At 39.1% G+C, this 18,661-nt stretch overlaps 1 protein-coding gene across 8 annotated transcripts in view; it reads left to right on the forward strand.

Annotated features, from left to right (window-relative positions):
- rptor (regulatory associated protein of MTOR, complex 1) overlaps nt 1-18,661 on the forward strand; it is a 378,992-nt gene that overhangs the window by 174,169 nt on the left and 186,162 nt on the right. For all 8 annotated transcript variants that reach the window (XM_056246142.1, XM_056246144.1, XM_056246143.1 and 5 more), the window contains one exon: nt 14,457-14,516. In XM_056246142.1, the coding sequence (XP_056102117.1) occupies nt 14,457-14,516 (60 nt within the window). The remainder of the gene's footprint in view (nt 1-14,456; nt 14,517-18,661) is intronic.

The following is an 18,661-nucleotide window of genomic DNA, read 5'->3' on the forward strand; positions in this document are numbered from 1 at the left end:
GTCTTAAAGTGTCATTATGTTAATCAAAGAACGATAAGAGAGTTACTACCAAGATTGGAGTACAGTTTTTGTAGAGGAAGTTAATAATGCTTATGAGGTCTTTCTGAATATATTTGTAACCCTTTATAATAAAAATTGTCCCTTAAAAATGGGTAAAGTGAATAAATTTAACAAAAAACCATGGATAACCAGCGGGTTACAGAAGGCCTGTAAAAAGAAAAACAAACTATATCGTGATTTTATAAAATACAAGTCTAGTAATCATGAAATTACATATAAAAGATATAAGAATAAGTTTATAACTATAATGCGACAGGCAAAAAAGGATTATTATAAAAACAAATTATATGAATACAAGACCAATATTAAAGAAACTTGGAAAATTTTAAATAAGGTTATGAAGCCAAATTCTCAGAGTAAAAATTTACCTGAGTATTTTGAGCACAAAGGAAAGGTTATCAATGATGGAACAGATATTGCAAATGAGTTTAATTCCTTCTTTGTCAATGCCGGACCTAATATTGCGAAAAGTCTTGAAAAATCCAATCATGTAGAATGGTGTAGTAGTGCGACAGGAGGTTGTAGAATCTTACAGTCAATGTTTCTCAATGAATTTACCGGAACTGAAATCTTAGATATTGTGAGAAAGTGCAAAACTAAAACATCTTGTGATGGTGATGGAATAGATATGAGCATTGTAAAAAAAACTATAGATTGCATACTTCAACCTCTAACTTATATGTTCAATCTTTCTTTTAGTTCAGGTGTTTTCCCTCAAAAGATGAAGACTGCTAAGATAATACCTATTTTTAAAAAAGGAGATAAACATGAGTTTAATAATTATCGACCTGTTTCAATACTTTCGCAGTTTTCTAAAATAATAGAAAAATGGTTTACTCATAAATTAGATTTATTTTTGGAAAAAAATGATTTACTTTTTGACTATCAATACGGATTTCGATCCAATAGATCAACTGCCGTTGCACTAATTCATTTAACTGAAGAAATTCTTGCTGCAATGGACAAAAAACAGTATTTTGTAAGTATATTCCTGGATTTACAAAAAGCGTTTGACACTGTCAACCACAACTTATTGTTGACAAAACTACAACACTATGGATTAAGGGGTCAGACATATAAATGGCTTGAAAGCTATTTAAGTAATAGAAGCCAATATGTTCAATTTAAAAACCATAACTCGGACTGTAAAACTGTTGTATGCGGAATTCCCCAGGGTTCAGTAATTGGCCCTAAACTTTTTATATTATTTATTAATGATATATTTGAGGCTTCCAAAGACATGAATTTTTTGTTGTTTGCTGATGACACAACTGTGTTTAAGACTGGGACAGATTTAAATGAATTAATGGCCACTATTGAAAAGGAAATGGTAGAATTAAAAAAATGGTTTGATTATAATAAATTGTTTCTAAATTGGGATAAGACAAATTATATGGTTTTTGGAAAAAAGGGAAAACAGGGATGCACAAAATTAGTTATTGAGAATGTAAATATTGAATGTGTCTCAGAAATCAAATTTTTGGGAGTTATCCTAGACAGCAAACTTAGCTGGAAGCCTCATATTGAGCATATCAAAGGTAAAGTTAGTAAAAATATTGGTATTCTTTATAAAGTTAAACACATATTGGATGAAGCTTCATTACAGCTTCTATACATAACCTTAATTGTTCCATATTTAACATATTGTATCGAAGTGTGGGGTAATGCTTGCACCAGTTATACAGAAAGGCTTTTCTTACTTCAGAAGAAAGCGATAAGAATTGTGACTTATAAAGGTTTACGAGACCACACAAACAAACTCTTTATAAAATTGCAGACCTTGAAATTAAAAGAGTTGGTCAAATTTAAAATACTACAAATTATGTGGAAAGTGAAAAATAATTTGGTGCCAATACATATTCAAAACAAATTCATGCTAATTACAGACAGTAACAACAGAAGAAAAGGTAATTTTTGTGTACCATATTCACGCACCTCACAAAAACAAAAAGGGTTTCTTGCAATTGGGATCAATTTATGGAACTCTTTGGACATTGTGCAAAAAACATGTAACACGATTGTTCAATTCAAAAAAATGTATAAAAAAAATGTTCTTAGAAAATACGAAGGCAGTGAAGCATAAGAACCAATGTTTGACAAATTTGAAATTGTTAATTATTTAGATGTGAAGTAATATTGTAGCCTACCTCAAAAAAAAAAAAAAAAAAAAAAAAAAAAAAAAAACGGCGAGCCATCTGTTTTGTGTCAACTAAGATTATTGAAAAAAGGGGCATGAAATTATAAGACTAGGTCTTCCTCATGCTCCTATTCAGCATTGAATGTTATTATTTTGTTGTTGATGTGATTAATATTGTGTCTGTAATAACATCATGACTGAATAAAGAACTTGAACTGAACTGAACTGAACTAAATGACTCACTCAGGCCGGCTCCAGGAGGATTATTATACCGGTAGCCTAATAATCATGAATGCACTCCGCTATCTTTAACACATCTCCGGCGAACGGCTTCTTCACGCAAAAGAAAAACTCTTCATGAAGCGCAGTGAAATTCAGCGACCATGGCGTTTCCTGATGGATCGAGGTTGTTCGTTAAATTCATTTTTTACGTGCAATTCACACGAGCTCAAAGCGCATGCGAGACTGCTGCGAGTAGTCAAACTTTTATTAATGAAACAGAAAATCAGAGGGAAATCATTTCTTTAATGTATTTTTTTTTTTTTTTTACTGGTTGGCCGGTCACACGGCTTTAATAGTTTTCAGTTACGTGACTGGTGCTGTTCTGCCCGTGCAAACGCGCGCATTTTACGTTTGCCTTTTAATGAGCTATTTAAATGGCCCTGCCGGTGATACCGGTATTACCGGTGTTGTCACACGTCGATTAACCGGTGGGAAAATATCCTCACCGTCACATCCTTAGCTCAATTCAAAACGGTAAGCTTGTAATAAGGTTTTTAATTCCAGTGGTACTGGTGGATTTCCGCAAGAAATTCAAGCATGTCTTTGCGTCATTACGTCATATTAAGACGTAAAGACGTCTTTACACATAAAGACGACGTCCCGGCTAGTAGGCTATATTGCGTGTGAGGATGTTGGAGGTGGAGATTTATAGCCTTTTCTCACAGCACTTAATATAATTAAACTTATCAATTTGATGGCGGATCCAGAAAGGTTCAAACGACAATCACCAGTGACAACTGGGGATTCACCCGTTGTAAAATGCAAAAGACTTCGGAGTGGTTACAGAAAAAAAGAGACTGCAACCGCGCCCATGCGAAAACAAGGATAAATATCGGAAGGGCATTAAATGTAGTCACGCAATGCTGATGTTGTTAACATTAACAATTTGAGAACAAAGTATAATTTGCACGGTTTGACGTGATATGATAAGCGATCGTTAGATGTAATCAGCGCAATTTACTGCAATGCTTTTTTTCCCTTAGTTGGTCAGAACAAAAGTGGATGTTACTTGTTCGGATGACATTTTCCGGCTAAAATTCTTATGTTGGTCATACTTCCAAAAAGTAGAATCTGTGATTCCGAATGACATTATCCACACTGGCGCGGTGACTGACAGCCGCACATTCTCCTCAAAACATCGGATTCATCCGCGCTGTGCCGTGCTGAGGCATAACCCACGTAAAGTTGATAATTCCGCGAATAACTGCAAGTGCAGATTTCAAACCAAGATGGCGACAAAGAGGAAAAACTACGGACTGCAGCTTTAAGTCAAGTCACCTTCATTTATATAGCGCTTTTAACAATACGGACTGTTTCAAAGCAGCTTTACAGTGATAATAGGAAATTAAAGTAACAGAGTTTGTTTTGGCTTTACAGCAGCTCTAGAATAAAGTTATTGTCCAGATAAAGTTAGTTTTGATCGATTCACTTCCGTTGCAAAGATCATTAGTTATTAACTTAGGGGCCGCTTACACGACAACATTCTAACAGAAAACCCTTAACATGCTCCGGCCGCTCATTCACACAACAACAGTGCCTGGTGGCTCGAGAACGCAAACCTAAAAAATAAATTAAAAAAATATATATATAAATATACTGTAGATATATATATATATATATATATGTGTGTATTAATATATTTATATTTAATATATTGTAGTCTCTACATTGTTAATACCCATATTTTTATGAATATGAGTTTTTTTTTATCTGAAATACATCTGAAAAAATGGGGTTGTCTTATATTCAGGGTCTAAACTTTTACCATTGACTGTAAAAAAAATATGATGTTACCAGGTTTCTGAAGAGCATTTTTTAAGACCAAAGTCGCCATCTTGGTCGCGCGTCACTCCCGGATAAATGAAAATGGGCAAAAAGGCGGGATAAGCTGAGGTGACGTACAGCAGACAAACGGCTAGTAGTGACAGCAGCGGCAATCCACCTGTCACTCAAGTGATCATGCCCTTAGTTAACTTTAAGGCTTAATATAATTTAAATGGATGTTATAAAAAAATTATATAACCCCCCCCCCCTCACAGTTGTCATGAAGGGCAAAATTAGCTATATAGACTAATATGGTATATGGGATTGACTCTCTTTTACAGCCTGTCTCTAGCGGCCAGTCGATGAATTGCAGTTTAAGTCACTTTCGTGTTGTCTTCAAGAGAGAGACAGGAAGGTTGCCGCTTGACTTTTACATGTCAATAATACACCAGCAACAATAGGGAGCGCCAAATAAGTGTAAAATGAGTGTGCCTCCCAGGACTGATGCGACACGCCCCTGTAAACTACCGGAAATTTTCATTGCCAGGGGACTGCATGATGGCAAATGACCGTCCAGAACGGAGCGGTGCAAAAAATATGTATACCCCTTGATCAGATAGGTAATGCGGATGGTTTTTTTGTGTGTGTTTATTGACATGAAAAAGAAAAGGTGAGAAATCACTTATCAAATGAGAACTATAGGTTATTTTTATGGTATGCCATGAAGTGTTTATTAGGGGCCAAGCACCGAAGGTGCGGAGGCACCTATTGTATCTGTTCCGGTTCTTATTATTATTATTATTAGGGGCCAAGCACCGAAGGTGCGGAGGCACCTATTGTATCTGTTCCCGTTCTTATTATTAGGGGCCAAGCACCGAAGGTGCGGAGGCACCTATTGTATCTGTTCCGGTTCTTATTATTATTAGGGGCCAAGCACCGAAGGTGCGGAGGCACCTATTGTATCTGTTCCGGTTCTTATTAGGGGCCAAGCACCGAAGGTGCGGAGGCACCTATTGTATCTGTTCCGGTTCTTATTATTAGGGGCCAAGCACCGAAGGTGCGGAGGCACCTATTGTATCTGTTCCGGTTCTTATTATTATTATTATTAGGGGCCAAGCACCGAAGGTGTGGAGGCACCTATTGTATCTGTTCCGGTTCTTATTATTATTATTATTAGGGGCCAAGCACCAAAGGTGCGGAGGCACCTATTGTATCCGTTTGCGTTCTTATTAGGGGCCAAGCACCGAAGGTGCGGAGGCACCTATTGTATCTGTTCCGGTTCTTATTATTATTATTATTAGGGGCCAAGCACCGAAGGTGCGGAGGCACCTATTGTATCTGTTCCGGTTCTTATTATTATTATTATTAGGGGCCAAGCACCGAAGGTGCGGAGGCACCTATTGTATCTGTTCCGGTTCTTATTAGGGGCCAAGCACCGAAGGTGCGGAGGCACCTATTGTATCTGTTCCGGTTCTTATTATTATTAGGGGCCAAGCACCGAAGGTGCGGAGGCACCTATTGTATCTGTTCCGGTTCTTATTATTATTAGGGGCCAAGCACCGAAGGTGCGGAGGCACCTATTGTATCTGTTCCGGTTCCTATTATTAGGGGCCAAGCACCGAAGGTGCGGAGGCACCTATTGTATCTGTTCCGGTTCTTATTATTAGGGGCCAAGCACCGAAGGTGCGGAGGCACCTATTGTATCTGTTCCGGTTCTTATTATTAGGGGCCAAGCACCGAAGGTGCGGAGGCACCTATTGTATCTGTTCCCGTTCTTATTAGGGGCCAAGCACCGAAGGTGCGGAGGCACCTATTGTATCTGTTCCGGTTCTTATTATTCTTCTTCTTCTTTAGGGGCCAAGCACCGAAGGTGCGGAGGCACCTATTGTATCTGTTCCGGTTCTTATTAGGGGCCAAGCACCGAAGGTGCGGAGGCACCTATTGTATCTGTTCCGGTTCTTATTATTAGGGGCCAAGCACCGAAGGTGCGGAGGCACCTATTGTATCTGTTCCGGTTCTTATTATTAGGGGCCAAGCACCGAAGGTGCGGAGGCACCTATTGTATCTGTTCCGGTTCTTATTATTCTTCTTCTTCTTCTTCTTCTTCCGACTGGGCGTCTATGGCAGCCCATAGAACCGTATCCGGGAAAGTTGTTCCGGTTTGACATTCTGATAGAGGACAGTCCCAACAGTAATTGCACCAATTTTGGTGTCTCTAACTCATTGCCTCTAGCGCCACCACCTGTCCAAAATTTCAAAATCATTATGCTAATAACTTTTGAACTGTAAGGCCTATCAACAAAATTCTTTTTTCCTCTGATTCCTGAGCTCATGACGATTCGATCCCACCCTATGACGTCATTTTCCGTCATAAAAATATGGCCGCCATTTTGAATTGTTTAAAAAACCTACTTTTGCAAACTCGTCCTAGACGGTTTGTCCGATTCTCACCAAAATTGCACCAGATCATCCCCAGGCAATGCCGACAAAAAGTTATGGAATTCAAGTCGATTCGCTTAACGGTTTTTGATAAACGCGCAAATTAATTTTACGTAGCGCTTGCGAAAACAGACGTAAGGCTGTATCTCCGCAACGCTTAATCGTATTCAGACCAAACTTGGTACATGTCATCACAAGCATGACCTGAGGCTACATGCTGCGTTTCGGCGCAGCGCCACCTACTGGTCCGGAGATATGAAAAACGTCTATTTTCGCTCATAACTTCTGAACGGTTTGTCCAAAAATCATAAAAGTGGTCTCTTTAGATTCAGGGCGTCATGCCGAGTCGACTGATATCCAATTTTCCCAGATCGGCCATTTTGGCTGTCGGCCATTTTGAATTATGTGCTAAAATGCTGTATTTTTTGAACGCATGAACGAATTGTTACGAAACTCGGTATGGGTCATCAGTACGATGCCCTGAAGGAGCCTGAGAAGTTTCGAAACAGCGCCACCTAGTGGTAAAATTTATTTTTCAAATGCTTATAACTCTGGCTGTGGTTGACTTATTTTCACGGGAGTCATCTCGTTGAGGTCCTGAATCGTTGCCGAGTCCAGAGATACCAAATATGCTAGGTTTCGACTTACGGTTTGTGTAGCGTTGTGATTTAGCGCTTAAAAAACATTTGCCGATATCTTCGAAACCGTTAGTCCGATCGAGACGAAACCACCGTCAGAAAATTGGAAACATAGGTCGATAGCTATACGCCAATGCCCAAATGCCAAAATATTGATAGTAAGGGGTCGTAAAATTCAAACAAAGTCACGTAGCGGTCATTTTTTACGTGTTTTTTCACATAAATGTCTATAACTCTGAAGTTAATCGAGATATCTTCACCAAAATTGACACACAGATGTAGGGGCTCACTCTGAGGACACATGAAAAGAATTGTGGGATTTTGCCTCTTGGTGGCGCTATAATAGAACAAAACATGAAAATCCCATTGATTTCAATGCAGTTTTGTGATGTGAAATGCTATACTTAATGAACACATTGCTGTAACATTACGAAACTCAGAATTTGTTACCAGCACCTTGCCTTGAAGGTACTCAAACGATTTCAAGACAGCGCCACCTGTTGGTCAAAAGTTAAAATTACATTTCCAAAAATGCTAATAACTTTTTTAAAAATGTGCTTATTGTAATGACACTGGTCTTAATAGATTCCTTGGGTCATGCCGAGAACATAGATACCAAGTTTGACGTATTTGGACGAACTTCCTGTCCGCCATCTTTATTTACTTTCAGAACCTTCTTTTTCGAACTTCTCCTAGACCATTCGTCCGATTTTCACCAAAATCGAATCGTGTCATCTCCATACCGTGCCGACTAAAAGTTATGGATTTCGTGACGATAGAGGAAACCGTTTTCGTATACCGCAGCAGCAAAGTTGAGGCATGCTGCCAAAATGACTATTAAGTCTTTATGTCTGCAATGCCTTCACATTTTGACACCAAACTTTGTATGTGTCATTGTCACCTCACTCTGACCACATCACATCGATTTCGTAACTGCGCCACCTATTGGTCGAAAGTGATAATCCATTAAATCATCTTAAAAGTTACTGTATATATGATTTTTTAGCCATTTGCCCAAAATTATCTTAAAATGTCTTTAATTGCTCCTTGCTGCAATTGGTCTGCCACTCCCACCCATGAGGGCATCTGTTGCCGCTTCTTGCGCTTGGCCCCGGTAATGGCTGCTTGCAGCTATATTTCTTCTTCTTCTTCTTCTTCTTCTTCTTCTTCTTCTTCCGACTGGGCGTCTATGGCAGCCCATAGAACCGTATCCGGGAAAGTTGTTCCGGTTTGACATTCTGATAGAGGACAGTCCCAACAGTAATTGCACCAATTTTGGTGTCTCTAACTCATTGCCTCTAGCGCCACCACCTGTCCAAAATTTCAAAATCATTATGCTAATAACTTTTGAACTGTAAGGCCTATCAACAAAATTCTTTTTTCCTCTGATTCCTGAGCTCACGACGATTCGATCCCACCCTATGACGTCATTTTCCGTCATAAAAATATGGCCGCCATTTTGAATTGTTTAAAAAACCTACTTTTGCGAACTCGTCCTAGACGGTTTGTCCGATTCTCACCAAAATTGCACCAGATCATCCCCAGGCAGTGCCGACAAAAAGTTATGGAATTCAAGTTGATTCGCTTAACGGTTTTCGATAAACGCGCAAATTAATTTTACGTAGCGCTTGCGAAAACAGACGTAAGGCTGTATCTCCGCAACGCTTAATCGTATTCAGACCAAACTTGGTACATGTCATCACAAGCATGACCTGAGGCTACATGCTGCGTTTCGGCGCAGCGCCACCTACTGGTCCGGAGATATGAAAAACGGCTATTTTCGCTCATAACTTCTGAACGGTTTGTCCAAAAATCATAAAAGTGGTCTCTTTAGATTCAGGGCGTCATGCCGAGTCGACTGATATCCAATTTTCCCAGATCGGCCATTTTGGCTGTCGGCCATTTTGAATTATGTGCTAAATGCTGTATTTTTTTAACGCATGAACGAATTGTTACGAAACTCGGTATGGGTCATCAGTACGATGCCCTGAAGGAGCCTGAGAAGTTTCGAAACAGCGCCACCTAGTGGTAAAATTTATTTTTCAAATGCTTATAACTCTGGCTGTGGTTGACTTATTTTCACGGGAGTCATCTTGTTGAGGTCCTGAATCGTTGCCGAGTCCAGAGATACCAAATATGCTAGGTTTCGACTTACGGTTTGTGTAGCGTTGTGATTTAGCGCTTAAAAAACATTTGCCGATATCTTCTAAACCGTTAGTCCGATCGAGACGAAACCACCGTCAGAAAATTGGAAACATAGGTCGATAGCTATACGCCAATGCCCAAATGCCAAAATATTGATAGTAAGGGGTCGTAAAATTCAATCAAAGTCACGTAGCGGTCATTTTTTACGTGTTTTTTCACATAAATGTCTATAACTCTGAAGTTAATCGAGATATCTTCACCAAAATTGACACACAGATGTAGGGGCTTACTCTGAGGACACATTAAAAAAATTGTGGGATTTTGCCTCTTGGTGGCGCTATAATAGAACAAAACATGAAAATCCCATTGATTTCAATGCAGTTTTGTGATGTGAAATGCTATACTTAATGAACACATTGCTGTAACATTACGAAACTCAGAATTTGTTACCAGCACCTTGCCTTGAAGGTACTCAAAAGATTTCAAGACAGCGCCACCTGTTGGTCAAAAGTTAAAATTACATTTCCAAAAATGCTAATAACTTTTTTAAAAATGTGCTTATTGTAATGACACTGGTCTTAATAGATTCCTTGGGTCATGCCGAGAACATAGATACCAAGTTTGACGTATTTGGACGAACTTCCTGTCCGCCATCTTTATTTACTTTCAGAACCTTCTTTTTCGAACTTCTCCTAGACCATTCGTCCGATTTTCACCAAAATCGAATCGTGTCATCTCCATACCGTGCCGACTAAAAGTTATGGATTTCGTGACGATAGAGGAAACCGTTTTCGTATACCGCAGCAGCAAAGTTGAGGCATGCTGCCAAAATGACACTAAACTTTGTATGTGTCATTGTCACCTCACTCTGACCACATCACATCGATTTCGTAACTGCGCCACCTATTGGTCGAAAGTGATAATCCATTAAATCATCTTAAAAGTTACTGTATATATGATTTTTTAGCCATTTGCCCAAAATTATCTTAAAATGTCTTTAATTGCTCCTTGCTGCAATTGGTCTGCCACTCCCACCCATGAGGGCATCTGTTGCCGCTTCTTGCGCTTGGCCCCGGTAATGGCTGCTTGCAGCTATATTTATTATTCTTCTTCTTCTTCTTCTTCTTCTTCTTCTTCCGACTGGGCGTCTATGGCAGCCCATAGAACCGTATCCGGGAAAGTTGTTCCGGTTTGACATTCTGATAGAGGACAGTCCCAACAGTAATTGCACCAATTTTGGTGTCTCTAACTCATTGCCTCTAGCGCCACCACCTGTCCAAAATTTCAAAATCATTATGCTAATAACTTTTGAACTGTAAGGCCTATCAACAAAATTCTTTTTTCCTCTGATTCGTGAGCTCATGACGATTCGATCCCACCCTATGACGTCATTTTCCGTCATAAAAATATGGCCGCCATTTTGAATTGTTTAAAAACCTACTTTTGCGAACTCGTCCTAGACGGTTTGTCCGATTCTCACCAAAATAGCACCAGATCATCCCCAGGCAGTGCCGACAAAAAGTTATGGAATTCAAGTTGATTCGCTTAACGGTTTTCGATAAACGCGCAAATTAATTTTACGTAGCGCTTGCGAAAACAGACGTAAGGCTGTATCTCCGCAACGCTTAATCGTATTCAGACCAAACTTGGTACATGTCATCACAAGCATGACCTGAGGCTACATGCTGCGTTTCGGCGCAGCGCCACCTACTGGTCCGGAGATATGAAAAACGGCTATTTTCGCTCATATAACTTCTGAACGGTTTGTCCAAAAATCATAAAAGTGGTCTCTTTAGATTCAGGGCATCATGCCGAGTCGACTGATATCCAATTTTCCCAGATCGGCCATTTTGGCTGTCGGCCATTTTGAATTATGTGCTAAAATGCTGTATTTTTTGAACGCATGAACGAATTGTTACGAAACTCGGTATGGGTCATCGGTACGATGCCCCGAAGGAGCCTGAGAAGTTTCGAAACAGCGCCACCTAGTGGTAAATTTTATTTTTCAAATGCTTATAACTCTGGCTGTGGTTGACTTATTTTCACGGGAGTCATCTCGTTGAGGTCCTGAATCCTTGCCGAGTCCACAGATACCAAACATGCTAGGTTTCGACTTACGGTTTGTGTAGCGTTGTGATTTAGCGCTTAAAAAACATTTGCCGATATCTTCGAAACCGCTAGTCCGATCGAGACGAAACCACCGTCAGAAGTTTGGAAACATAGGTCGATAGCCATACGCCAATGCCCCAATGCCAAAGTATTGATAGTAAGGGGTCGTAAAATTCAATCAAAGTCACGTGTCAGTCATTTTTTACGTGTTTTTTCACATAAATGTCTATAACTCTGAAGTGAATTGAGATATCTTCACCAAAATTGACACACAGATGTAGGGGCTCACTCTGAGGACACATGAAAAAAATTGTAGGACTGAGCCTCTTGGTGGCGCTATAATGGAATAAAACATGAAAATCCCATTGATTTCAATGCAGTTTTGTGATGAGAAATGCTATACTTAATGAGCACATTGCTGTAACATTACGAAACTCAGAATTTGTTACCAGCACCTTGCCTTGTAGGTACTCAAAAGATTTCGAGACAGCGCCACCTGTTGGTCAAAAGTTAAAATTAAAATTCCAAAAATGCTAATACCTTTTGAAAAAATATGCTTATTGTAATGACACTGGTCTTAACAGACTCCTTGGGTCATGCCGAGAACATAGATACCAAGTTTGACGTATTTGGACGAACTTCCTGTCCGCCATCTTTATTTACTTTCAAAACCTTCTTTTTCGAACTTCTCCTAAACCATTCGTCCGATTTTCACCAAGATCGAATCATATCATCTCCAGACCATGCCGACTAAAAGTTATGGATTTCGTGACGATAGACGTAACCGTTTTCGTATACCGCAGCAGCAAAGTTGAGGCATGCTGCCAAAATGACTATTAAGTCTTTATCTCTGCAATGCCTTGACATTTTGACACCAAACTTTGTATGTGTCATTGCCACCTCACTCTGACCACACCACATACATTTCGTAACTGCGCCACCTATTGGTCGAAAGTGATAAACCATTAAATAATTTTATAAGTTACTGTATATATCATGTTTAAGCCATTTTCCCTAAATTAATTTTTAAATGTCTTTAATTGCTCATTGCTGCAGTTGGTCTGAAACTCCCAGCCATGTTGGCATGTCTTGTCGTCTGCTTTTGCGCTTGGCCCCGGTAATGGCTGCTTGCAGCTATATTTGTTAAATGTTATTGTTGGTACATTTTACCACGTGGAGTGTGCAATCAAAGAAACAACATCAACAACAACAAAAAAACAACAACATAATTTTAAATAATGTGAGACTTGTTTCGAAAGACCTGTTTGAAAGCTGTTGACTCTTGTTTGAAAGCTGTTGGCTCTTGTCTGACGCAGTTAGAGTGCCTGAGAAAAAAGTGTTGTCCCGATTATCTGCAGTCAGATGAGTTTGTTTGTTTGTTTGTTTGTTTGTTTGTTTGTTTCTTTCTTTCTTTCTTTCTTTCTTTCTTTCTTTCTTTCTTTCAAAAAAGGCGGCACCACCTTAAATTAATCTCCTGGGGCCAGTTGTTCAAAAGTAATCTGATATGATTTTGGGATCGGATTGGATCAAATCCTAAAAATGGGTTGTTCAAAAGAAAAAAAAAAGGATTGAAAAAGATGAACCAGTCAAAAGTTATTTGTTATTTGCGAACGCAAAGTTTCTCGGGTGAACGCAACACTAAACTTTTCTGAGGGAACGCAAAAACAGTGAAATATATATATTTTTCCACCATCTTTCCATCACCGTGTCCCTTTGGGGGCTCCGAAAAGCACTAGTAATCCAAATTTGGTAATTTGAAAAAGTGTGTATCAGGATCAGAGTGATCCAATCTAATTTTGATTTGAAAAACTGGCGCAAAAGTAAGATGGATCACCTGATCCTGGATAGCAAAACATAGGATTTTCCAAATCCAGATCATTCTGATCATTCTGGGCCTGGTTAACTACATTATGGGGACAAAATGCCCCCACAAAAATGGCAATATCCAAAGTCCTTGTCCTTGTGGGGACATTTTTTGGTCCCCATGAGGAAAACAGCTTATAAATCATACTAAATTATATATTTTTTGAAAATGTAAAAATGTAGGCCCTACACTGATGGGTAGGGTTAGGGGATAGAATACAAGTTTGCACCGTATAAAAATATTTATGTCTATGGAGAGTCCCCATGAAACATGAAATCACAACGTGTTGGTGTGTGTGTAAAATAAAGCTCCTATTAAATGAGCTTTTCCACTGCATTATATGGCTCACTTTGGCGCTTTTCCACTGCTTGGGACGACTCGGTACGGCTCATTAAATAGTACCACCTCGGTTGAGGTTCCAAGCCAGCCTTAGCTTACCGATAAAATGTGACATGTAAACACTGCAGATCACTGATTGGTCAGAGTGAATCGTCACTAACAGCGTCATTGGATTTGCAACAGGAGACACCAAACCCGAACAAACAAACTGACTTCTTCCTCTTGCAGTGAAAAACATCCACATGCTGAGAATCAAGAACACCATTCAATTGATATGCTCCATTGCTTCTGTGTTGTGCGTTTGTTTATGTCGCGTTTACGTCACGGCAGTAGAAGCGGCACAACTATAACAATCAGTCTGTAATCCCATAATTTGAAGCGGTACTAAACTGCAATGGAAAAGCAAACCTAGCCGAGCCGTGCCGTACCGTACCATGCAGTGGAAAAGTGCCATAACTTACAGGGTTAGTTAAGTTTTTTGCGTTTTATGCATGTCTGTGTGGAGATGTATGAAAGATTCGAGGCTGGGTGTAGAGAGGTCAGTGCTAAGATGTCAAGCCTAGTTTGAGTAATTATGAATGAGTTCATATAAAGCAGTGGGTGAAATTGAATGAGGCAGAAGTTAAAAAGGAGTGTCTGTGTATTTCCTCTCTCACAGAGTTTCCTTTTTTCCTCTAAGGTTCTGTATGCAGAAGAGTGCAAAGCTGGTGCCAGGAGTGACCTTGGACTTGATTGAGAAGTAGGTTTTTTATTTATTTATTTATTTTTTTGGCTGCCTGTCTAGACTTTTTCGTCTCTCTTTTCAGTTTTCTTTTTGTATTTTCTGTTCTCCATTCTTTTGTTCTCTGCCTTTTTTTCTTTCTTTTTCTTTTTCTTTTTTCTTTTTACTTCTGGTTAAATAAAAAAATAATCACTAGGAAATTATCTTTGTGAGTGCAATCACAATTATTTTAAAGGTCCCCTGACATGAAATTTTCACTTTCTGAGGTTTTTTAACATTAATATGAGTTCCCCTAGCCTGTATATGGTCCCCCAGTGGCTAGAAATTTCAATCGGTGTAAACCGAGCTTTGGCTATCTTTCTCTGCCTTTGAGAAAATGAAAGCTCAGACGGGCTGATCTTGAATCTCCTTCGTATGACGTCATACGGAGAAAAGGTAACCTCCCCTTTCTCTGCTTTGCCCGCCCAGAGAATTTGGCTCACCATGAGAAAATGAGCTAGGAATTACGAAGGCGCGAGCACGATTTGAGTTTTTCCTCGAGAGATATCATGGCTTGCAAACGAGCGAAGCATGGCAGTTGATCAGTGTTCGGATGTACAAATGAACACAAAAGTATTTTTTAGTTCCTTCATCCGAGCCTCTGAAGAAACAATGGGTTAATTTTATTTTCTCTGGAAATGCGCCGACACAACTTCCCAAGTTTTGTATGGTCCAAACATTTCACCGACGACTGTTTCCTCAACTTGGGCCAATACAGAGCTGGCCTCGATGAACGTCTGAAAATAAATCGATCAGCTACCAAGCAACAATTTCTGATGTGTAGCCTAATTGTTCAAGTTCAGACAGGTAATCTTTCTCTCAAAATCGTTCAATACTGTTTATGCATAAGTCAAGCCAGTGACTAAAATATCAACTTCACATCGTTTCTTTTAGTAGGATGAAAAATAATCTTATTTAAATTGTGAACAAATTATACAGAAAGCAATCAAAGAACAATCTGTCCACACAGCGCGAGTTTATCTGGACAACTCGTTATGAAATCAATGACGCACGTTACTCTGCACAACGAAGCTCTTACTGTAAGTACATCATCGTGTTTGCATTGGTGAAAGCATTAGAGAGAGTGCAGAAACTGCGTTGCAATGATAAGATCTTCATTCTTGCGATCAACAGACTGTCATCTGCTTGCTCAATGCTCATCACGGCAACATTTTATGTGATGGGAATAGATCTAAATACTTTAAAAACTTCTCACGATTCGTTAATCTCGATAGCTGTAATAGTAAAAACGTATAATAGCTGTAGTAAAAGTATTTGAGAGAGTTTCACATGTAATATGCAAGCATGTCAGCCAATCACAGCAGTGGCCGGTTACACTGAATCCCACAGCAGACACGCCCCTTCAAACAGAGCGTTCAAATCAGAGGCTAAAATCAGGCTAGGAAAAATGCCTTTTATTTCTAAATTATGACTATTTTTGATCTAAAAAACATACTAACATTATAAGGGCAACCCAGGAAACATTATAAAATAATAAAATAACCCCATGTCAGGGGACCTTTAAATAATTTTTATCCAGTAATCATGCATAGCTGAAAAAAGCCATGAAAATCTTATGCATTTATGTTATTATGAATTCCATGCAGTTCTATCATGTGCCCGTGGTTGCACTGAAACAAATCAATTTATGCTTGTTTTAATCCTAATTTGTTTTGTCTCGTCGACTTGTTGGTTCTTCTCATGAATTCTATGATTCTCTAGCTGCAAACACTTTACAGTTATCTTCAAATAAACAAACTAATTAGCTCTGTTGAAACTATTTAGAAATGGTATTTCGATTTATTTATAAAAGACTAAAGAAAACTAAATTGTTCTAAACAGAACTTTTTCAGTGATCTGAAGTTGACCTTTGCAACCTTTAAGTTCATGTTTGAACTTTTTCCTGTATAAGAGCCCTGGGACCCCTGAGGCATGATGGGATTGGATGGAGGAAGAGAGGCAGATCTTTGAGCATTCTGCAGATGAAAAGCTCTTGATGAGATCATGACAGCTCTAACCCCTCTGCTTCCTCTTTCTCCATTTCATCTGTAAACTGAAATAAGCTTACAATCTCTGTCAGAGATCGGCAATTTTTCCCACCACAACCAGAGTTAAGACAATGAAAAACATGTTAACGTACAAATAAAAAAAATGAACATTTATGTCAAGCGCATGTTTGATAACAAATCTGACGCATGTGCATGTTGTCGTCCTAGGACAGACTTCCTCTCACACAGGACAAGGTTTTTTTTTTTTTTTTTGATCCACACTTTCTTTCCATAGGGTCTAATGCTAATTATTTCCAAAGATTGCATAATAACAGCACTCTTCACAGTCTGGTGTTCGGTTTCCTGTGTGGTTTATAATGGCAGCCTTATATTATCCTGTTATTTATCTGTATGCAAAGTGTCTTCAAAACTTTTTTAAAGGTTTTACACAATAGTATATGCATCCTTGTTAAGAATGCTCTTGTAATTATTATGTAATCACATTTTGTCTATTAGTATCTTAACTACTTAGTGATGTCTTAGTCAGCTTCCCTCTGCTTAGCACATGAAAGGACTTTGTTGTGAATAATAGAAACAGATAATGAAACTCATCACAGCGATGCCATCACATTGGTGCAGCTTTGAGGTCTCAAATGCACTTTTTTTTTTTTATGGATATAGTTGGTTTGCTTAGTTTTAAAGGATAGAGCCTGAGGCTGTCCTTGTGCTTTGGATAACTTGAAATGATTGAGTTGGAGTAGTAAACTCTATCATATTATTTGTTTATTTATTTTTGTGACCGACACAGATTAAATTTCCGGGTTGAACATACATTATTACTTGTATTACTTTTCAGCTGGAAATTAATTTATGTTCCCTTGCTTGGCTTCCTGTTCACACCACTTTTCTGATACTCAAAAGCATCCCACATTTACATGCAAAACTTAATTCTGGTTGATTACTCTTGTGTGACATCACAGGAGGAGAGACATTAATGGCCCACACAGTTATCTGAGGACAGATTTAATTAAAGTAACAACAGGGAACTTTTGCTGTCGGGGTGGGGTCCCCCTACAGTTGGGAAACAGTATTGTCCTCTAGACCTCTACTACTGTCGTAAACTCTGTCATCCTACATGCACGTGCATTTGTTGACAACCATGATAGCCCTGAACACTGTAGGAGGAGGTCACATGCAGGTGTTCTGCTTGCGTCGCGTGTGAAATGTCTTCATCCCAGGTACAGTGGCATATATTTCAGCATCTCATATGAATATAATTTCATGGGTTTTATTTTTTTCTAACAACAAATGATCGCGATGATCACGTTTACAAGCCAGCGTCATTATAGTAGCCTAGTCTATTGGTTACCGTTTTACTGAATCTATATGATACTTCAATGCAATGTTTGAGTGGTTGATAATAACCATATATCGTCAATATTATAATATCAAGCTACCATAAATGAATCTGCAAATTTTACAAATCGATTTGCATTATAGCTTGAGGCAAGACAAATAAACAAATATCACAGACATGTTAGGTATCCTAAAATATGATTTTGTACAACTTATATTTACTTGCAAGAATGTAGCCCCGACCAAACTTGTGCACGCCGTTTAGACACAGGCTTTCGTTAGATTTTTTTTTTTTTTTTCAAGTCCGCATCGGTCGGGCACCCCTCCTCCTCCTTCAGCTCACGCCAGCGAGAAAATGCTGGCCCAACGTTGATCCTCGTTCTGCCTTTAACGCGATCACTTTCTCTTTTTCTCTTTTTGCTTTGCTCCGATAAAACCTTTGCTTTCTTGTTTTTCTGTGCTGCTTCGGCCATGACTATAACATTTGGCTCGCACGTCCGATTTTAAGGAAGTGGGGGTGGTGGTGGAAGTGACGTATATGCCGTAAAGCAGTCGAATTTTGTAGTTCTCTTTGTTCGCCGGTTACTACCCGAAACCCGAAGTTTAAAAGTACGATTAAAAACGCTACAGACCCCGTCAGGCTATGGCAGACGTGTCATTCAACCTATTGTAAGTCGATGTACCATCACAAGAGACGTGGAAGTATATTATGAAGGTTGAAAAGTAACCTAGTGCTGCTTTAAATTCACGTTTAATTGTATAGTGCTTTTCACAATGCAA

This window comes from Rhinichthys klamathensis, unplaced genomic scaffold, assembly GCF_029890125.1.
Source record: "Rhinichthys klamathensis goyatoka isolate OS25496 unplaced genomic scaffold, OSU_Roscu_1.1 h1tg000036l_1, whole genome shotgun sequence".
NCBI lineage: Eukaryota > Metazoa > Chordata > Actinopteri > Cypriniformes > Leuciscidae > Rhinichthys > Rhinichthys klamathensis.